General features: G+C 25.4%; 1 protein-coding gene across 3 annotated transcripts in view; it reads left to right on the forward strand.

The window, feature by feature from the left end:
* LOC115125577 (collagen alpha-2(VI) chain-like) overlaps positions 1–24844 on the forward strand; it is a 68949-nt gene that overhangs the window by 39446 nt on the left and 4659 nt on the right. For all 3 annotated transcript variants that reach the window (XM_065006004.1, XM_065006006.1, XM_065006005.1), the window contains 6 exons: positions 255–300; positions 3190–3342; positions 3525–3619; positions 7887–8068; positions 8224–8402; positions 8487–8525. In XM_065006004.1, the coding sequence (XP_064862076.1) occupies positions 255–300; positions 3190–3342; positions 3525–3619; positions 7887–8068; positions 8224–8402; positions 8487–8525 (694 nt within the window). The remainder of the gene's footprint in view (positions 1–254; positions 301–3189; positions 3343–3524; positions 3620–7886; positions 8069–8223; positions 8403–8486; positions 8526–24844) is intronic.

The raw sequence follows: 24844 nt of genomic DNA on the forward strand, positions 1-24844 counted from the left end.
CCCTCTATCCCCTCAATCCCCCTCTCTCCCTATCCCTCTCTCCCCTCTCTCCCTCTATCCCTCTCTCCCCTCTCCCTCTATCCCCTCTATCCCTCTCTCCCCTCTCCCTATCCCTCAATCCCCTCTATCCCTCTCTCCCCTCTCCCTATCCTCTCAATCCCCTCTATCCCTCTCTCCCCTCTCCCTATCCTCTCAATCCCCTCTATCCCTCTCAGAGAAAGGTCTTGTGATGAAATGTGATGTTTTCGTTGTAGGAATGTGATGTTATGAACTACATCAGAGAGACCTGTGGCTGCTGTGGTGAGTTATTCAGATACACACACACATTCACACAAAACACACACCCACAACAGCCTGAATCCACGTGTGACATGCCTCAGACTGAGACCTGGTCAGCAGATAATGGCCCTGAATTAACAGGGTGGAATGACGAGGCGAGACGAGCGAGCATTAACATTCATTTCAGTATTAGTATTCATTTCAGTATTAGGCATTAACAGTAGTATTAGTATTAATATTGGTATTAGTATTAGTATCAATATTAGTATTAGTATTAGTATTAATTTCAGTATTAGTATTCATTTCAGTATTAGTATTCATTTCAGTATTAGTACTAATTTCAGTATTAGTATTAATTTCAGTAATAGTATGAATTTTAGTATTAGTATGAATTTCGGTATTAGTATTCATTTCAGTATTAGTATTCATATTAGTATTAGCATTCATTTCAGTATTAGTATTAATTTCAGTATTAGTATTAATTTCAGTATTTGTATGCATTTCAGTATTTGTATGAATTTCAGTATTAGTATTAATATTAGTATTAGTATGAATTTCAGTATTAATATTAGTTTCCAGTATTAGTATTAATTTCAGTAGTAGTATTAGTATGAATTTCAGCATTAGTATTAATTTCAGTATTAGCATTAATTTCAGTATTAATTTCAGCATTAGTATTAATTTCAGTATTAGTAATAATATAAATTTCAGCATTAATATTAATTTCAGTATTGGTATTAGTATGAATTTCAGTATTTATATTAATTTTAGTAGTAGCATTAATTGCAGTATTAGTATGAATTTCAGTATTAGTATGAATTTCAGTACTTATATTAATTTTAGTATTTATATTCATTTTAGTATTAGTATTAATTTCAGTATTAGTATTACTCCAAGATGTATTAAATTATACAGTAGTTTTATTTTTTTCATGTTTTGTCATTACAAGTGCATTGTAGTATTTTTCACATTCCAAAAAATGAAGGCCTCAAGTTCAAAAAGCTATCTCCATACATCTGCAGAATCCGCTAATTACCTCTCAGTAACAGTCAAATAACTAGTGCGTATAACCTGAGACTATTCAATCAGTATAGAAGCGAGTGTATAACAACGACAGCTATTTGTAAAACCGTCAAATTAGACCATAAAGGTTAACATTACATCATAGAGCGCTCAGTGTACTAGCAGTGTCAATTTCCATAAAGCTACACACGGCTTTGTGTTTAAACAACGCGAGAAACGTCACATTATTCACCGTCAACACATGCGACAAGAATACCGGAATCCCAATAGCCTAGAGCTAGCTAGCGCTTAGCAAAACACAGTTCCTGTTAGCATAATGCTAGCGAAATGTTAAATGCTATTTTCTTACAAATAAACATGTTTAACACATTCTATCTTCACTTTGCATATGTACATATTTACCTGAAGTTAACTGAGCCTTCGTTTATAGAAAATAAACTCAATAGGAGCTAAAAAATATATTGTTGAAAGAGTCTAAAAAGTTTGTGTGCCATCTTGTTCACTTTGCTTACATGTAAACCATTAGCATCCTAGTGAACCTCTATTACTTAAAATGGTGAAAATACCAACCAGTTTATCACTCGGTTTAAAACTCCCTTCAATTACCTTCAAATATCACCAAACTCATGGATTACAGTGCCTTCAGAAACAATTTAAAACCCCTTGACTTTTTCCACGTTTAGTTGTGTTACAGCCTGAATTTAAAATGGATTAAATTGAGAATTTGTGTCATTGATCTACACACAATAACCCATAATGTCAAAGTGGAATTATGTTTGTAGAAGAAAAAAAAAAATTAACATTAGAAGCTGAAATATCTTGAGTCAATGAGTATTCAACCCCTTTGTTATGGTACACAATTCGGGGCGGCAGGGTAGCCTAGTGGTTAGAGCGTTGGACTAGTAATCGAAAGGTTGTAAGTTCAAACCCCCGAGCTGACAAGGTACAAGGTATCTGTCGTTCTGCCCCTGAACAGGCAGTTAACCCACTATCTCCTAGGCCGTCATTGAAAATAAGAATTTGTTAAAAATAAAAATAAAAAAGCCTAAATGAGTTCAGGAGTAAACATTTTGCATAATAAGTTGCATGGACTCAATAATAGTGGTTAACGTAATTAACGTAACATGAGCCGAACAAAGAAGAAGCGGTAGTCGCTAAGCACCGTTAACCCCTGTACTGTGTTGTCCCTGCAGACTGAGAGAAAGCAGACCAACACACCGTTAACCCTGTAACCCTGTACTGTGTTGTCCCTGCAGACGAACACACCGTTAACCCCTGTACTGTGTTGTCCCTGCAGACGAACACACCGTTAACCCCTGTACTGTGTTGTCCCTGCAGACTGAGAGAAAGCAGACGAACACACCGTTAACCCCTGTACTGTGTTGTCCCTGCAGACCAACACACCGTTAACCCCTGTACTGTGTTGTCCCTGCAGACTGAGAGGAAGCAGACCAACACACCGTTAACCCCTGTAATGTGTTGTCCCTGCAGACCAACACACCGTTAACCCCTGTACTGTGTTGTCCCTGCAGACTGAGAGGAAGCAGACCAACACACCGTTAACCCCTGTACTGTGTTGTCCCTGCAGACTGAGAGGAAGCAGACGAACACACCGTTAACCCCATTAACCCCTGTAATGTGTTGTCCCTGCAGACTGAGAGGAAGCAGACGAACACACCGTTAACCCCATTAACCCCTGTAATGTGTTGTCCCTGCAGACTGAGAGGAAGCAGACCAACACACCGTTAACCCCATTAACCCCTGTACTGTGTTGTCCCTGCAGACTGAGAGAAAGCAGACCAACACACCGTTAACCCCTGTAATGTGTTGTCCCTGCAGACGAACACACCATTAACCCTGTAACCCTGTACTGTGTTGTCCCTGCAGACTGTGAGAAGCGGTGTGGGGCGCTGGACATCGTGTTTGTGATTGACAGCTCAGAGTCCGTTGGTCTCGCCAACTTCACTCTGGAGAAGAACTTTGTGATCAACACCATCAACAGACTGGGATCTATGGCCAAGGACCCCAACTCAGAGACAGGTACACACACACACACACACACACACTACGACTATAGGCTTATTTGTGCGGTGTTAGTTCAGATTCTGATCACTCAAAAAACATTATATATGTTTTTACACCCAGATAACTTCTCCTGCTAGTACCGATTGTGTAGAATGTAAAGTCTTTTGTCCCTGGGGACTCCGGCATACCCCCCGCAGGTACCAGAGTGGGGGTGGTCCAGTACAGTCACAGTGGAACCTTCCAGGCCATCAGGCTCAATGACTCCAAGATCGACTCCCTGTCTGCCTTCAAGGTAATATAATAGTGCATTTTTTTTAAATATTATTTTGTACCTTTATTTAACCAGGCAAGTCAGTTAAGAATGACGGACTAGGAACCGTGGGTTAACTGCCTGTTCAGGGGCAGAACGACAGATTTGTACCTTGTCAGCTTGGGGATTTGAACTTACAACCTTCCGGTTGCTAGTCCAACGCTCTAACCACTAGAGTGCCTCCTCTACACTGCCTCCTCTACACTCTAACCACTAGGTTACCCTGCCACCTCTACACTCTAACCACTAGGCTACCCTGCCACCTCTACACTCTAACCACTAGGCTACCCTACCTCCTCTACAGTCTAACCACTAGGCTACCCTACCTCCTCTACACTCTAACCACTAGGCTACCCTACCTCCTCTACACTCTAACCACTAGGCTACCCTGCCGCCCCGATTGTCGCTTCAAGGTAGAGGGCTGCCTGATGGGTCCGACAGAACTCATTGTAGCGCGTTCTGCATTTTTCACGCTGCGGGCGAGCGAGTCAGACATATGACTTTGGGAGTTAAATATTTTTTGTTGTCCCGCAGATCATTTGGAAACGGTCATCTTTCTGCTTTGTATGCGTTAGCGTTTTGTATTAAAACCTTATTCACACTCAGCATTCGCTGCTTCAACCTCTGCTGCGGCTCCCTCTCCTCTCCTAGTTGGGCTCCTCTCATTGAAATAGAGTAGGCTGCCTACGAATCACTGGCAGTTATATTTCCTAGGAAATTAATGTTAGACTATTAGACTATAGTTTACTACTGTGTCTGTAAATACATATTGATAATGTAAAGTTAAATAAAGGTTAAATACATTTTTAAAAAATAGAAAAGAGTCGAGGTGCAATCAAAAAATGTGATCATCATTGAAAAGGAAAACACGTGGACAGGCTACTAGCATATAACATATAGCCTACCTTTAGGAGGACGATTAGCATTTAGCATATAGCCTACCTTTAGGAGGACGATTAGCATTTAGCATATAGCCTACCTTTAGGAGGACGATTAGCATTTAGCATATAGCCTACCTTTAGGAGGACGATTAGCATTTAGCATATAGCCTACCTTTAGGAGGACGATTAGCATTTAGCATATAGCCTACCTTTAGAGGACGATTAGCATTTAGCATATAGCCTACCTTTAAGAGGACGATTAGCATTTAGCATATAGCCTACCTTTAGGAGGACGATTAGCATATAGGATATAGCCTACCTTTAGGAGGACGATTAGCATATAGGATTTAGGATTTAGCCGTAGGAGGACGATTAGCATATAGGATTTAGCCTCCCTTTAGGAGGACGATTAGCATATAGGATTTAGCCTACCTTTAGGAGGACGATTAGCATATAGGATTTAGCCGCAGGAGGACGATTAGCATATAGGATTTAGCTTTCCTTTAGGAGGACGATTAGCATATAGGATATAGGATTTAGCCTCCCTTTAGGAGGGCGATTAGCATATAGGATTTAGCCTACCTTTGGGAGGACGATTAGCATATAGGATATAGCCTACCTTTAGGAGGATGATTAGCATATAGGATTTAGCCGTAGGAGGACGATTAGCATTTAGGATTTAGCCGTAGGAGGACGATTAGCATATAGGATTTAGCCGTAGGAGGACGATTAGCATATAGGATTTAGCCTACCTTTAGGAGGACGATTAGCATATAGGATTTAGCCTACCTTTAGGAGGACGATTAGCATATAGGATATAGGATTTAGCCTACCTTTAGGAGGACGATTAGCATATAGGATTTAGCCTACCTTTAGGAGGACGATTAGCATATAGGATATAGGAGGATGATTTAGCATATAGGATTTTTAGGAGGACGATTAGCATATAGGATTTAGCCTACCTTTAGGAGGACGATTAGCATATAGGATATAGGATTTAGCCGTAGGAGGACGATTAGCATATAGGATATAGGATTTAGCCTACCTTTAGGAGGACGATTAGCATATAGGATTTAGCCTACCTTTAGGAGGACGATTAGCATATAGGATTTAGCCGTAGGAGGACGATTAGCATATAGGATTTAGCCGTAGGAGGACGATTAGCATATAGGATATAGGATTTAGCCTACCTTTAGGAGGACGATTAGCATATAGGATTTAGCCTACCTTTAGGAGGACGATTAGCATATAGGATATATGATTTAGCCTCCCTTTAGGAGGACGATTAGCATATAGGATTTAGCCTACCTTTAGGAGGACGATTAGCATATAGGATATAGGATTTAGCCGTAGGAGGACGATTAGCATATAGGATATAGGATTTAGCCTACCTTTAGGAGGACGATTAGCATATAGGATTTAGCCTACCTTTAGGAGGACGATTAGCATATAGGATTTAGCCTACCTTTAGGAGGACGATTAGCATATAGGATTTAGCCGTAGGAGGACGATTAGCATATAGGATTTAGCCGTAGGAGGACGATTAGCATATAGGATATAGGATTTAGCCTACCTTTAGGAGGACGATTAGCATATAGGATTTAGCCTACCTTTAGGAGGACGATTAGCATATAGGATTTAGCCTACCTTTAGGAGGACGATTAGCATATAGGATTTAGACTACCTTTAGGAGGACGATTAGCATTTAGCATATAGCCTACCTTTAGGAGGACGATTAGCATTTAGGATTTAGCCGTAGGAGGGCGATTAGCATATAGGATTTAGCCTACCTTTAGGAGGACGATTAGCATTTAGAATATAGCCTACCTTTAGGAGGACGATTAGCATTTAGCATATAGCCTACCTTTAGGAGGACGATTAGCATATAGGATATAGCCTACCTTTAGGAGGACGATTAGCATTTAGCATATAGCCTACCTTTAGGAGGACGATTAGCATATAGGATATAGCCTACCTTTAGGAGGACGATTAGCATATAGGATTTAGGATTTAGCCGTAGGAGGACGATTAGCATATAGGATTTAGCCTCCCTTTAGGAGGACGATTAGCATATAGGATTTAGCCTACCTTTAGGAGGACGATTAGCATATAGGATTTAGCCGCAGGAGGACGATTAGCATATAGGATTTAGCTTTCCTTTAGGAGGACGATTAGCATATAGGATATAGGATTTAGCCTCCCTTTAGGAGGGCGATTAGCATATAGGATTTAGCCTACCTTTGGGAGGACGATTAGCATATAGGATATAGCCTACCTTTAGGACGATTAGCATATAGGATTTAGCCGTAGGAGGACGATTAGCATATAGGATTTAGCCTACCTTTAGGAGGACGATTAGCATATAGGATTTAGCCGTAGGAGGACGATTAGCATTTAGGATTTAGCCGTAGGAGGACGATTAGCATATAGGATTTAGCCGCAGGAGGACGATTAGCATATAGGATTTAGCCTACCTTTAGGAGGACGATTAGCATATAGGATTTAGCCTACCTTTAGGAGGACGATTAGCATATAGGATATAGGATTTAGCCTACCTTTAGGAGGACGATTAGCATATAGGATTTAGCCCACCTTTAGGAGGACGATTAGCATATAGGATATAGGATTTAGCCGTAGGAGGACGATTAGCATATAGGATATAGGATTTAGCCTACCTTTAGGAGGACAATTAGCATATAGGATTTAGCCTACCTTTAGGAGGACGATTAGCATATAGGATTTAGCCGTAGGAGGACGATTAGCATATAGGATTTAGCCGTAGGAGGACGATTAGCATATAGGATTTAGCCGTAGGAGGACGATTAGCATATAGGATTTAGCCGTAGGAGGACGATTAGCATATAGGATATAGGATTTAGCCTACCTTTAGGAGGACGATTAGCATATAGGATTTAGCCGTAGGAGGACGATTAGCATATAGGATTTAGCCGTAGGAGGACGATTAGCATATAGGATTTAGCCTCCCTTTAGGAGGACGATTAGCATATAGGATTTAATCGTCCTACTTCAAGGTACTATAACAATAATAATAATAATAAACTATATAACAATAATATGTGACTCCCTGTCTGTCTTGAAGTGGAGCGACACACAAGTCTAACATTACCTAACACCTGAAGACTTGTATTAGCTCCCCGAGTTAATGCCAAGGCTTTAGCTCAGCGGGCGACACAGTCTTGTGGTGTTCAGATCGCCTGAGTTTGACCTTCGAACCCAGACTGAGACATAAACACACACACCCCCGCCCTCCCTCGGTCCGACCCTTTGCAGGATGAGACCTGAAGACTTGCATTAACTCCCCGAGCTCAGTGGGCTAACACCTTCCCACCCTGTCCATCTGTTTTCAGGATGCAGTGAAGCGTCTGGAGTGGATAGCCGGGGGGACGTGGACCCCGTCAGCGCTGAAGTACGCCTACGACCACCTGATCAAGGACAGCCGCCGAGCTAAAGCCAACGTCACCGTGGTGGTCATCACAGACGGGCGGTTTGACCCCAGGGACGACGACTCACTGCTGAGATACCTCTGCAGGTACCAGACCCGGGAGATGTGTGTGTGTGTGTGTGTGTGTGTGTGTGTGTGTGGGGGGACACATGTTTTATCAGCTGTGTGTGCCACCTATCTTATGATTTGTGTGTGTGTGTGTGTGTGTGTGTGTGTGTGTGTGTGTGTGTGTGTGTGAGCAGCGACCCCAGTGTGGACGTGAGCGCTATAGGTATAGGGGACATGTTTGACCAGATAGAGGAGAATGAGAGCCTGAAGAGTATAGCCTGTCAGAGAGAAGGTAGGGTGCTGGGGATGAGGCGCTTCGCTGATCTGGTGGCAGAGGAGTTCATCGACAAGATAGAGACCGTGCTCTGCCCAGGTACACACACACCTAAATACACACATTCTCTTGTACACGTAGTACTTGTATAACAGAGATAAATGATGAATACTTCTCTCTTAGACCCTGTGATCGTGTGTCCTGACCTTCCCTGTAAAACTGGTAAGATCATTCTGATACATACTATAACAGATACATACTATAATAATAGATACATACTATAACAGATACATACTATAACAGATACATACTATAATAATAGATACATACTATAATAATAGATACATACTATAATAACAGATACATACTATAATAACAGATACATACTATAATAACAGATACATACTATAATAACAGATACATACTATAACAGATACATACTATAATAACAGATACATACTATAATAACAGATACATACTATAATAATAGATACATACTATAATAGATACATACTATAATAACAGATACATACTATAATAATAGATACATACTATAATAATAGATACATACTATAATAACAGATACATACTATAATAACAGATACATACTATAATAATAGATACTATAATAATAGATACATACTATAATAATAGATACATACTATAATAGATACTATAATAATAGATACATACTATAATAACAGATACATACTATAATAATAGATACATACTATAATAATAGATACTATAATAATAGATACATACTATAATAATAGATACATACTATAATAATAGATACTATAATAATAGATACATACTATAATAATAGATACATACTATAATAATAGATACATACTATAATAATAGATACATACTATAATAATAGATACATACTATAATAGATACATACTATAATAATAGATACATACTATAATAATAGATACATACTATAATAATAGATACATACTATAATAATAGATACATACTATAATAATAGATACATACTATAACAGATACATACTATAATAATAGATACATACTATAATAATAGATACATACTATAATAATAGATACATACTATAATAATAGATACTATAATAATAGATACATACTATAATAATAGATACTATAATAATAGATACATACTATAATAATAGATACTATAATAATAGATACATACTATAATAATAGATACATACTATAATAATAGATACATACTATAATAGATACATACTATAATACTATAATAACAGATACATACTATAATAATAGATACATATAATAATAGATACATACTATAATAATAGATACATACTATAATAACAGATACATATAATAATAATAACTATAATAATACATACTATAATAACAGATACATACTATAATAATAGATACATACTAATAACAGATACATACTATAATATATAGATACTATAATAATAGATACATACTATAATAATAGATACATACTATAATAATAGATACATACTATAATAACAGATACATACTATAATAATAGATACATACTATAATAATAGATACATACTATAATAATAGATACATACTATAATAACAGATACATACTATAATAACAGATACATACTATAATAATAGATACATACTATAATAATAGATACATACTATAATAACAGATACATACTATAATAATAGATACATACTATAATAATAGATACATACTATAATAATAGATACATACTATAATAATAGATACATACTATAATAGATACATACTATAATAATAGATACATACTATAATAATAGATACATACTATAATAACAGATACATACTATAATAATACATACTATAATAACAGATACATACTATAATAATAGATACATACTATAATAACAGATACATACTATAATAATAGATACATACTATAATAATAGATACATACTATAATAACAGATATAATAATAGATACATACTATAATAATAGATACATACTATAATAATAGATACATACTATAATAACAGATACATACTATAATAATACATACTATAATAATACATACTATAATAACAGATACATACTATAATAGATACATACTATAATAATAGATACATACTATAATAATAGATACATACTATAATAATAGATACATACTATAATAGATACATACTATAATAATAGATACATACTATAATAATAGATACATACTATAATAATAGATACATACTATAATAACAGATACATACTATAATAATAGATACATACTATAATAATAGATACATACTATAATAATAGATACATACTATAATAATAGATACATACTATAATAACAGATACATACTATAATAACAGATACATACTATAATAATAGATACATACTATAATAATAGATACATACTATAATAATAGATACATACTATAATAACAGATACATACTATAATAGATACATACTATAATAATAGATACATACTATAATAGATACATACTATAATAACAGATACATACTATAATAATAGATACATACTATAATAATAGATACATACTATAATAGATACATACTATAATAATAGATACATACTATAATAATAGATACATACTATAATAATAGATACATACTATAATAGATACATACTATAATAATAGATACATACTATAATAATAGATACATACTATAATAATAGATACATACTATAATAACAGATACATACTATAATAACAGATACATACTATAATAATAGATACATACTATAATAATAGATACATACTATAATAATAGATACATACTATAATAATAGATACATACTATAATAATAGATACTATAATAATAGATACATACTATAATAATAGATACATACTATAATAATAGATACTATAACAGATACATACTATAATAGATACATACTATAATAATAGATACATACTATAATAATAGATACATACTATAATAATAGATACATACTATAATAATAGATACATACTATAATAATAGATACTATAATAATAGATACATACTATAATAATACATACTATAATAACAGATACATACTATAATAACAGATACATACTATAATAATAGATACATACTATAATAACAGATACATACTATAATAATAGATACATACTATAATAATAGATACATACTATAATAATAGATACATACTATAATAACAGATACATACTATAATAATAGATACATACTATAATAGATACATACTATAATAATAGATACATACTATAATAATAGATACATACTATAATAACAGATACATACTATAATAATAGATACATACTATAATAATAGATACATACTATAATAATAGATACATACTATAATAACAGATACATACTATAATAACAGATACATACTATAATAATAGATACATACTATAATAATAGATACATACTATAATAATAGATACATACTATAATAACAGATACATACTATAATAATAGATACTATAATAATAGATACTATAATAATAGATACATACTATAATAATAGATACTATAATAATAGATACATACTATAATAATAGATACATACTATAATAACAGATACATACTATAATAATAGATACATACTATAATAATAGATACTATAATAATAGATACATACTATAATAATAGATACATACTATAATAATAGATACTATAATAATAGATACATACTATAATAATAGATACATACTATAATAACAGATACATACTATAATAATAGATACATACTATAATAATAGATACATACTATAATAATAGATACATACTATAATAATAGATACATACTATAATAGATACATACTATAATAACAGATACATACTATAATAACAGATACATACTATAATAATAGATACATACTATAATAATAGATACATACTATAATAATAGATACATACTATAATAGATACATACTATAATAACAGATACATACTATAATAACAGATACATACTATAATAATAGATACATACTATAATAATAGATACATACTATAATAATAGATACATACTATAATAATAGATACATACTATAATAATACATACTATAATAATAGATACTATAATAATAGATACTATAATAATAGATACTATAATAATAGATACTATAATAATAGATACATACTATAATAATAGATACTATAATAATAGATACATACTATAATAACAGATACATACTATAATAACAGATACTATAATAATAGATACATACTATAACAGATACATACTATAATAATAGATACATACTATAATAACAGATACATACTATAATAACAGATACATACTATAATAATAGATACATACTATAATAACAGATACATACTATAATAACAGATACATACTATAATAACAGATACATACTATAATAACAGATACATACTATAATAATAGATACATACTATAATAACAGATACATACTATAATAATAGATACATACTATAATAATAGATACATACTATAATAATAGATACATACTATAACAGATACATACTATAATAATAGATACATACTATAATAATAGATACATACTATAATAACAGATACATACTATAATAATAGATACATACTATAATAATAGATACATACTATAATAATAGATACATACTATAATAATAGATACATACTATAATAATAGATACATACTATAATAATAGATACATACTATAATAATAGATACATACTATAATAATACATACTATAATAACAGATACATACTATAATAATAGATACATACTATAATAATAGATACATACTATAATAACAGATACATACTATAATAATAGATACATACTATAATAATAGATACATACTATAATAATAGATACATACTATAATAATAGATACATACTATAATAATAGATACATACTATAATAATAGATACATACTATAATAATAGATACATACTATAATAATAGATACATACTATAATAATAGATACATACTATAATAATACATACTATAACAGATACATACTATAATAATAGATACATACTATAATAACAGATACATACTATAATAATAGATACATACTATAATAATAGATACATACTATAATAATAGATACATACTATAATAATAGATACTATAATAATAGATACATACTATAATAATAGATACATACTATAACAGATACATACTATAATAATAGATACATACTATAATAATAGATACATACTATAATAATACATACTATAACAGATACATACTATAATAACAGATACATACTATAACAGATACATACTATAATAATAGATACATACTATAATAATAGATACTATAATAATAGATACTATAATAATAGATACATACTATAATAGATACATACTATAATAATAGATACATACTATAATAATAGATACTATAATAATAGATACATACTATAATAGATACATACTATAATAGATACATACTATAATAATAGATACTATAATAATAGATACATACTATAATAATAGATACTATAATAATAGATACATACTATAATAGATACATACTATAATAGATACATACTATAATAATAGATACATACTATAATAATAGATACATACTATAATAACAGATACATACTATAATAGATACATACTATAATAATAGATACATACTATAATAACAGATACATACTATAATAATAGATACTATAATAATAGATACATACTATAATAATAGATACTATAATAATAGATACATACTATAATAATAGATACTATAATAATAGATACATACTATAATAATAGATACTATAATAATAGATACATACTATAATAATAGATACATACTATAATAATAGATACATACTATAATAATAGATACATACTATAATAATAGATACATACTATAATAACAGATACATACTATAATAGATACATACTATAATAATAGATACATACTATAATAATAGATACATACTATAATAATAGATACATACTATAATAATAGATACTATAATAACAGATACATACTATAATAATAGATACATACTATAATAATAGATACATACTATAATAATAGATACATACTATAATAATAGATACATACTATAATAATAGATACATACTATAATAATAGATACATACTATAATAATAGATACATACTATAATAATACATACTATATAATAGATACATACTATAATAATAGATACATACTATAATAGATACATACTATAATAATAGATACATACTATAATAATAGATACATACTATAATAATAGATACATACTATAATAATACATACTATAATAATAGATACTATAATAATAGATACTATAATAATACATACTATAATAATAGATACATACTATAATAATAGATACTATAATAATAGATACATACTATAATAGATACATACTATAATAGATACATACTATAATAATACATACTATAATAATAGATACATACTATAATAATAGATACATACTATAATAATAGATACATACTATAATAATAGATACATACTATAATAACAGATACATACTATAATAATAGATACATACTATAATAGATACATACTATAATAGATACATACTATAATAATAGATACATACTATAATAATAGATACATACTATAATAATAGATACTATAATAATAGATACATACTATAATAACAGATACATACTATAATAATAGATACATACTATAATAATAGATACATACTATAATAATAGATACATACTATAATAATAGATACATACTATAATAATAGATACATACTATAATAATAGATACATACTATAATAACAGATACATACTATAATAATAGATACATACTATAATAATAGATACATACTATAATAATAGATACATACTATAATAGATACATACTATAATAATAGATACATACTATAATAATAGATACATACTATAATAATAGATACATACTATAATAATAGATACATACTATAATAGATACATACTATAATAATAGATACATACTATAATAATAGATACATACTATAATAATAGATACTATAATAATAGATACATACTATAATAACAGATACATACTATAATAGATACATACTATAATAATAGATACATACTATAATAATAGATACATACTATAATAATAGATACATACTATAATAATAGATACATACTATAATAATAGATACATACTATAATAACAGATACATACTATAATAGATACATACTATAATAATAGATACATACTATAATAATAGATACATACTATAATAATAGATACATACTATAATAATAGATACATACTATAATAATAGATACATACTATAATAATAGATACATACTATAATAATAGATACATACTATAATAACAGATACATACTATAATAATAGATACATACTATAATAACAGATACATACTATAATAATAGATACTATAATAATAGATACATACTATAATAGATACATACTATAATAGATACATACTATAATAATAGATACATACTATAATAACAGATACATACTATAATAACAGATACATACTATAATAATAGATACATACTATAATAATAGATACATACTATAATAATAGATACTATAATAATAGATACATACTATAATAATAGATACTATAATAGATACATACTATAATAATAGATACATACTATAATAACAGATACATACTATAATAATACATACTATAATAATAGATACATACTATAATAATAGATACATACTATAATAATAGATACATACTATAATAATAGATACATACTATAATAATAGATACATACTATAATAATAGATACATACTATAATAATACATACTATAATAATAGATACATACTATAATAGATACATACTATAATAATAGATACATACTATAATAATAGATACATACTATAATAATACATACTATAATAATAGATACATACTATAATAATAGATACATACTATAATAACAGATACATACTATAATAATAGATACATACTATAATAATACATACTATAATAATAGATACATACTATAATAATACATACTATAATAATAGATACATACTATAATAATACATACTATAATAATAGATACATACTATAATAATAGATACATACTATAACAGATACATACTATAATAATAGATACATACTATAATAATAGATACATACTATAATAATAGATACATACTATAACAGATACATACTATAATAATAGATACATACTATAACAGATACATACTATAATAATAGATACATACTATAATAATAGATACATACTATAATAATAGATACATACTATAATAATACATACTATAATAATAGATACATACTATAATAATAGATACATACTATAATAATAGATACATACTATAATAATAGATACATACTATAATAATACATACTATAATAATAGATACATACTATAATAATAGATACTATAATAATAGATACATACTATAATAATAGATACTATAATAGATACATACTATAATAATACATACTATAATAATAGATACATACTATAATAATAGATACTATAATAATAGATACATACTATAATAATAGATACATACTATAATAATACATACTATAATAATAGATACATACTATAATAATAGATACTATAATAATAGATACATACTATAATAATACATACTATAATAATAGATACATACTATAATAATAGATACATACTATAATAATAGATACATACTATAATAATAGATACATACTATAATAACAGATACATACTATAATAATAGATACATACTATAATAATAGATACTATAATAATAGATACTATAATAATAGATACATACTATAATAACAGATACATACTATAATAATAGATACATACTATAATAATAGATACTATAATAATAGATACTATAATAATAGATACATACTATAATAATAGATACATACTATAATAATAGATACATACTATAATAATAGATACATACTATAATAATAGATACATACTATAATAATAGATACATACTATAATAATAGATACATACTATAATAATAGATACATACTATAATAACAGATACATACTATAATAACAGATACATACTATAATAACAGATACATACTATAATAATAGATACATACTATAATAACAGATACATACTATAATAACAGATACATACTATAATAACAGATACATACTATAATAATAGATACATACTATAATAACAGATACATACTATAATAATAGATACATACTATAATAATAGATACATACTATAATAATACATACTATAATAACAGATACATACTATAATAACAGATACTATAATAATACATACTATAATAATAGATACATACTATAATAATAGATACATACTATAATAATACATACTATAATAATAGATACATACTATAATAATACATACTATAATAATAGATACTATAATAATACATACTATAATAATACATACTATAATAATACATACTATAATAACAGATACTATAATAATACATACTATAATAATACATACTATAATAATACATACATACTATAATAATAGATACATACTATAATAACAGATACATACTATAATAATACATACTATAATAATACATACTATAATAATACATACTATAATAACAGATACTATAATAATAGATACATACTATAATAATACATACTATAATAATACATACATACTATAATAATAGATACTATAATAATACATACTATAATAATAGATACATACTATAATAATAGATACATACTATAATAATACATACTATAATAATAGATACATACTATAATAATAGATACTATAATAATACATACTATAATAATAGATACATACTATAATAATACATACTATAATAACAGATACATACTATAATAATACATACTATAATAATAGATACATACTATAATAATAGATACATACTATAATAATAGATACATACTATAATAACAGATACATACTATAATAACAGATACATACTATAATAATAGATACATACTATAATAGATACATACTATAATAATAGATACATACTATAACAGATACATACTATAATAACAGATACATACTATAATAATACATACTATAATAATAGATACATACTATAATAGATACATACTATAATAATACATACTATAATAATACATACTATAATAGATACATACTATATAATAATACATACTATAATAGATACATACTATAATAGATACATACTATAATAATAGATACATACTATAACAGATAATAATAGATACATACTATAATAGATACATACTATAATAATACATACTATAATAGATACATACTATAATAATAGATATACTATAATAATAGATACATACTATAATAATAGATACATATAATAACAGATACATACTATAATAATAGATACATACTATAATAGATACATACTATAATAATAGATACATACTATAATAATAGATACATACTATAATAATAGATACATACTATAATAGATACATACTATAATAATAGATACATACTATAATAGATACATACTATAATAATAGATACATACTATAATAATAGATACATACTATAATAACAGATACATACTATAACAGATACATACTATAATAGATACATACTATAATAATAGATACATACTATAATAATAGATACATACTATAATAACAGATACATACTATAACAGATACATACTATAATAATACATACTATAATAATAGATACATACTATAATAACAGATACATACTATAATAACAGATACATACTATAACAGATACATACTATAATAATACATACTATAATAATAGATACATACTATAATAATACATACTATAATAACAGATACATACTATAATAGATACATACTATAATAATAGATACATACTATAATAACAGATACATACTATAATAACAGATACATACTATAATAATAGATACATACTATAATAATAGATACATACTATAATAATAGATACATACTATAATAATAGATACATACTATAATAACAGATACATACTATAATAACAGATACATACTATAATAATAGATACATACTATAATAACAGATACATACTATAATAACAGATACATACTATAATAACAGATACATACTATAATAGATACATACTATAATAATAGATACATACTATAATAACAGATACATACTATAATAATAGATACATACTATAATAATAGATACATACTATAATAATAGATACATACTATAATAATAGATACATACTATAATAATAGATACATACTATAATAACAGATACATACTATAATAACAGATACATACTATAATAATAGATACATACTATAATAACAGATACATACTATAATAACAGATACATACTATAATAATAGATACTATAATAATAGATACATACTATAATAATAGATACATACTATAATAACAGATACATACTATAATAATAGATACATACTATAATAGATACATACTATAATAATAGATATAATAATAGATACATACTATAATAATAGATACTATAATAATAGATACATACTATAATAATAGATACATACTATAATAACTATAATAATAGATACATACTATAATAATAGATACATACTATAATAATAGATACATACTATAATAATAGATACATACTATAATAGATACATACTATAATAATAGATACATACTATAATAATAGATACATATAATAATAGATACATACTATAATAGATACATATAATAATAGATACATACTATAATAATACATACTATAATAATAGATACATACTATAATAATAGATACTATAATAATAGATACATACTATAATAACAGATACATACTATAATAGATACATACTATAATAGATACATACTATAATAACAGATACTATAATAATAGATACATACTATAATAGATACATACTATAATAATAGATACATACTATAATAGATACATACTATAATAACAGATACATACTATAATAATAGATACATACTATAATAATAGATACATACTATAATAATAGATACATACTATAATAATAGATACATACTATAATAATAGATACATACTATAATAATAGATACATACTATAATAATAGATACATACTATAATAATAGATACATACTATAATAGATACATACTATAATAATAGATACATACTATAATAATAGATACATACTATAATAATAGATACATACTATAATAATAGATACATACTATAATAGATACATACTATAATAACAGATACATACTATAATAGATACATACTATAATAGATACATACTATAATAACAGATACTATAATAATAGATACATACTATAATAGATACATACTATAATAGATACATACTATAATAATAGATACATACTATAATAACAGATACATACTATAATAATACATACTATAATAATAGATACTATAATAATAGATACATACTATAATAATAGATACTATAATAATACATACTATAATAATAGATACATACTATAATAACAGATACATACTATAATAACAGATACATACTATAATAACAGATACATACTATAATAATAGATACATACTATAATAATAGATACATACTATAATAATAGATACATACTATAATAATAGATACATACTATAATAATAGATACATACTATAATAATAGATACATACTATAATAATAGATACATACTATAATAGATACATACTATAATAATAGATACATACTATAATAACAGATACATACATACTATAATAATAGATACATACTATAATAATAGATACATACTATAATAATAGATACATACTATAATAACAGATACATACTATAATAACAGATACATACTATAATAATAGATACTATAATAATAGATACATACTATAATAATAGATACATACTATAATAATAGATACATACTATAATAATAGATACATACTATAATAATAGATACATACTATAATAATAGATACATACTATAATAATAGATACATACTATAATAGATACATACTATAATAATAGATACATACTATAATAATAGATACTATAATAATAGATACTATAATAATAGATACTATAATAACAGATACATAATAATAGATACATACTATAATAATACATACTATAATAATAGATACATACTATAATAATAGATACTATAATAATAGATACATACTATAATAATAGATACTATAATAATAGATACTATAGATACATACTATAATAATAGATACTATAATAGATATACTATAATAATAGATACTATAATAATAGATACTATAATAATAGATACTATAATAATAGATACTATAATAATATACTATAATAATAGATACATACTATAATAATAGATACATACTATAATAATAGATACATACTATAATAATAGATACATACTATAATAATAGATACATACTATAATAGATACATACTATAATAATAGATACATACTATAATAATAGATACATACTATAATAATAGATACATACTATAATAATAGATACATACTATAATAATAGATACATACTATAATAATAGATACATACTATAATAATAGATACATACTATAATAATAGATACATACTATAATAATAGATACATACTATAATAACAGATACATACTATAATAATAGATACATACTATAATAATAGATACATACTATAATAATAGATACATACTATAATAATAGATACATACTATAATAATAGATACATACTATAATAATAGATACATACTATAATAATAGATACATACTATAATAATAGATACATACTATAATAGATACATACTATAATAATACATACTATAATAATAGATACATACTATAATAATAGATACATACTATAATAATAGATACATACTATAATAGATACATACTATAATAATACATACTATAATAATAGATACATACTATAATAGATACATACTATAATAATAGATACATACTATAATAATAGATACATACTATAATAACAGATACATACTATAATAACAGATACATACTATAATAATAGATACATACTATAATAGATACATACTATAATAATAGATACATACTATAATAACAGATACATACTATAATAACAGATACATACTATAACAGATACATACTATAATAATAATACATACTATAATAATAGATACATACTATAATAACAGATACATACTATAATAACAGATACATACTATAATAATAATAACAGATACATACTATAATAATAGATACTATAATAATAATACATACTATAATAGATACATACTATAATAATAGATACATACTATAATAATAGATACATACTATAATAATAGATACATACTATAATAACAGATACATACTATAATAACAGATACATACTATAATAATAGATACATACTATAATAATAGATACATACTATAATAATAGATACATACTATAATAATAGATACATACTATAATAACAGATACATACTATAATAATAGATACATACTATAATAATAGATACATACTATAATAACAGATACATACTATAACAGATACATACTATAACAGATACATACTATAATAATAGATACATACTATAATAACAGATACATACTATAATAATAGATACATACTATAATAACAGATACATACTATAATAACAGATACATACTATAACAGATACATACTATAATAATAGATACATACTATAATAATAGATACATACTATAATAACAGATACATACTATAATAATAGATACATACTATAATAATAGATACATACTATAATAATAGATACATACTATAATAATAGATACATACTATAATAACAGATACATACTATAATAATAGATACATACTATAATAATAGATACATACTATAATAATAGATACATACTATAATAATAGATACATACTATAATAATAGATACATACTATAATAATAGATACATACTATAATAATAGATACATACTATAATAATAGATACATACTATAATAATAGATACATACTATAATAGATACATACTATAATAATACATACTATAATAATACATACTATAATAATAGATACATACTATAATAATACATACTATAATAATAGATACATACTATAATAATAGATACATACTATAATAATAGATACATACTATAATAATACATACTATAATAATAGATACTATAATAATAGATACTATAATAATAGATACTATAATAATAGATACATACTATAATAATACATACTATAATAATAGATACATACTATAATAATAGATACTATAATAATAGATACATACTATAATAACAGATACATACTATAATAGATACATACTATAATAGATACATACTATAATAACAGATACTATAATAATAGATACATACTATAATAGATACATACTATAATAATAGATACATACTATAATAGATACATACTATAATAACAGATACATACTATAATAATAGATACATACTATAATAATAGATACATACTATAATAATAGATACATACTATAATAATAGATACATACTATAATAATAGATACTATAATAATAGATACATACTATAATAATAGATACATACTATAATAATAGATACATACTATAATAATACATACTATAATAATAGATACATACTATAATAATAGATACATACTATAATAATAGATACATACTATAATAATAGATACATACTATAATAATACATACTATAATAACAGATACATACTATAATAGATACATACTATAATAGATACATACTATAATAACAGATACTATAATAATAGATACATACTATAATAGATACATACTATAATAGATACATACTATAATAATAGATACATACTATAATAATAGATATAATAACAGATACATACTATAATAATAATAATAAGATACATACTATAATAATAGATACATACTATAATAATAGATACATACTATAATAATACATACTATAATAATAGATACATACTATAATAACAGATACATACTATAATAACAGATACATACTATAATAATAGATACATACTATAATAGATACATACTATAATAATAGATACATACTATAATAACAGATACATACTATAATAACAGATACTATAATAATAGATACATACTATAATAATAGATACATACTATAATAATAGATACATACTATAATAATAGATACATACTATAATAACAGATACATACTATAATAACAGATACATACTATAATAATAGATACTATAATAATAGATACATACTATAATAATAGATACATACTATAATAATAGATACATACTATAATAATAGATACATACTATAATAGATACATACTATAATAATAGATACATACTATAATAACAGATACATACTATAATAATAGATACATACTATAATAATAGATACATACTATAATAATAGATACATACTATAATAATAGATACATACTATAATAACAGATACATACTATAATAATAGATACATACTATAATAATAGATACTATAATAATAGATACATACTATAATAATAGATACATACTATAATAATAGATACATACTATAATAATAGATACATACTATAATAATAGATACATACTATAATAATAGATACATACTATAATAGATACATACTATAATAATAGATACATACTATAATAACAGATACATACTATAATAATAGATACTATAATAATAGATACATACTATAATAATAGATACATACTATAATAATAGATACATACTATAATAATAGATACATACTATA

The sequence above is a fragment of the Oncorhynchus nerka genome, linkage group LG20, assembly GCF_034236695.1.
Source record: "Oncorhynchus nerka isolate Pitt River linkage group LG20, Oner_Uvic_2.0, whole genome shotgun sequence".
Taxonomy (NCBI): domain Eukaryota; kingdom Metazoa; phylum Chordata; class Actinopteri; order Salmoniformes; family Salmonidae; genus Oncorhynchus; species Oncorhynchus nerka.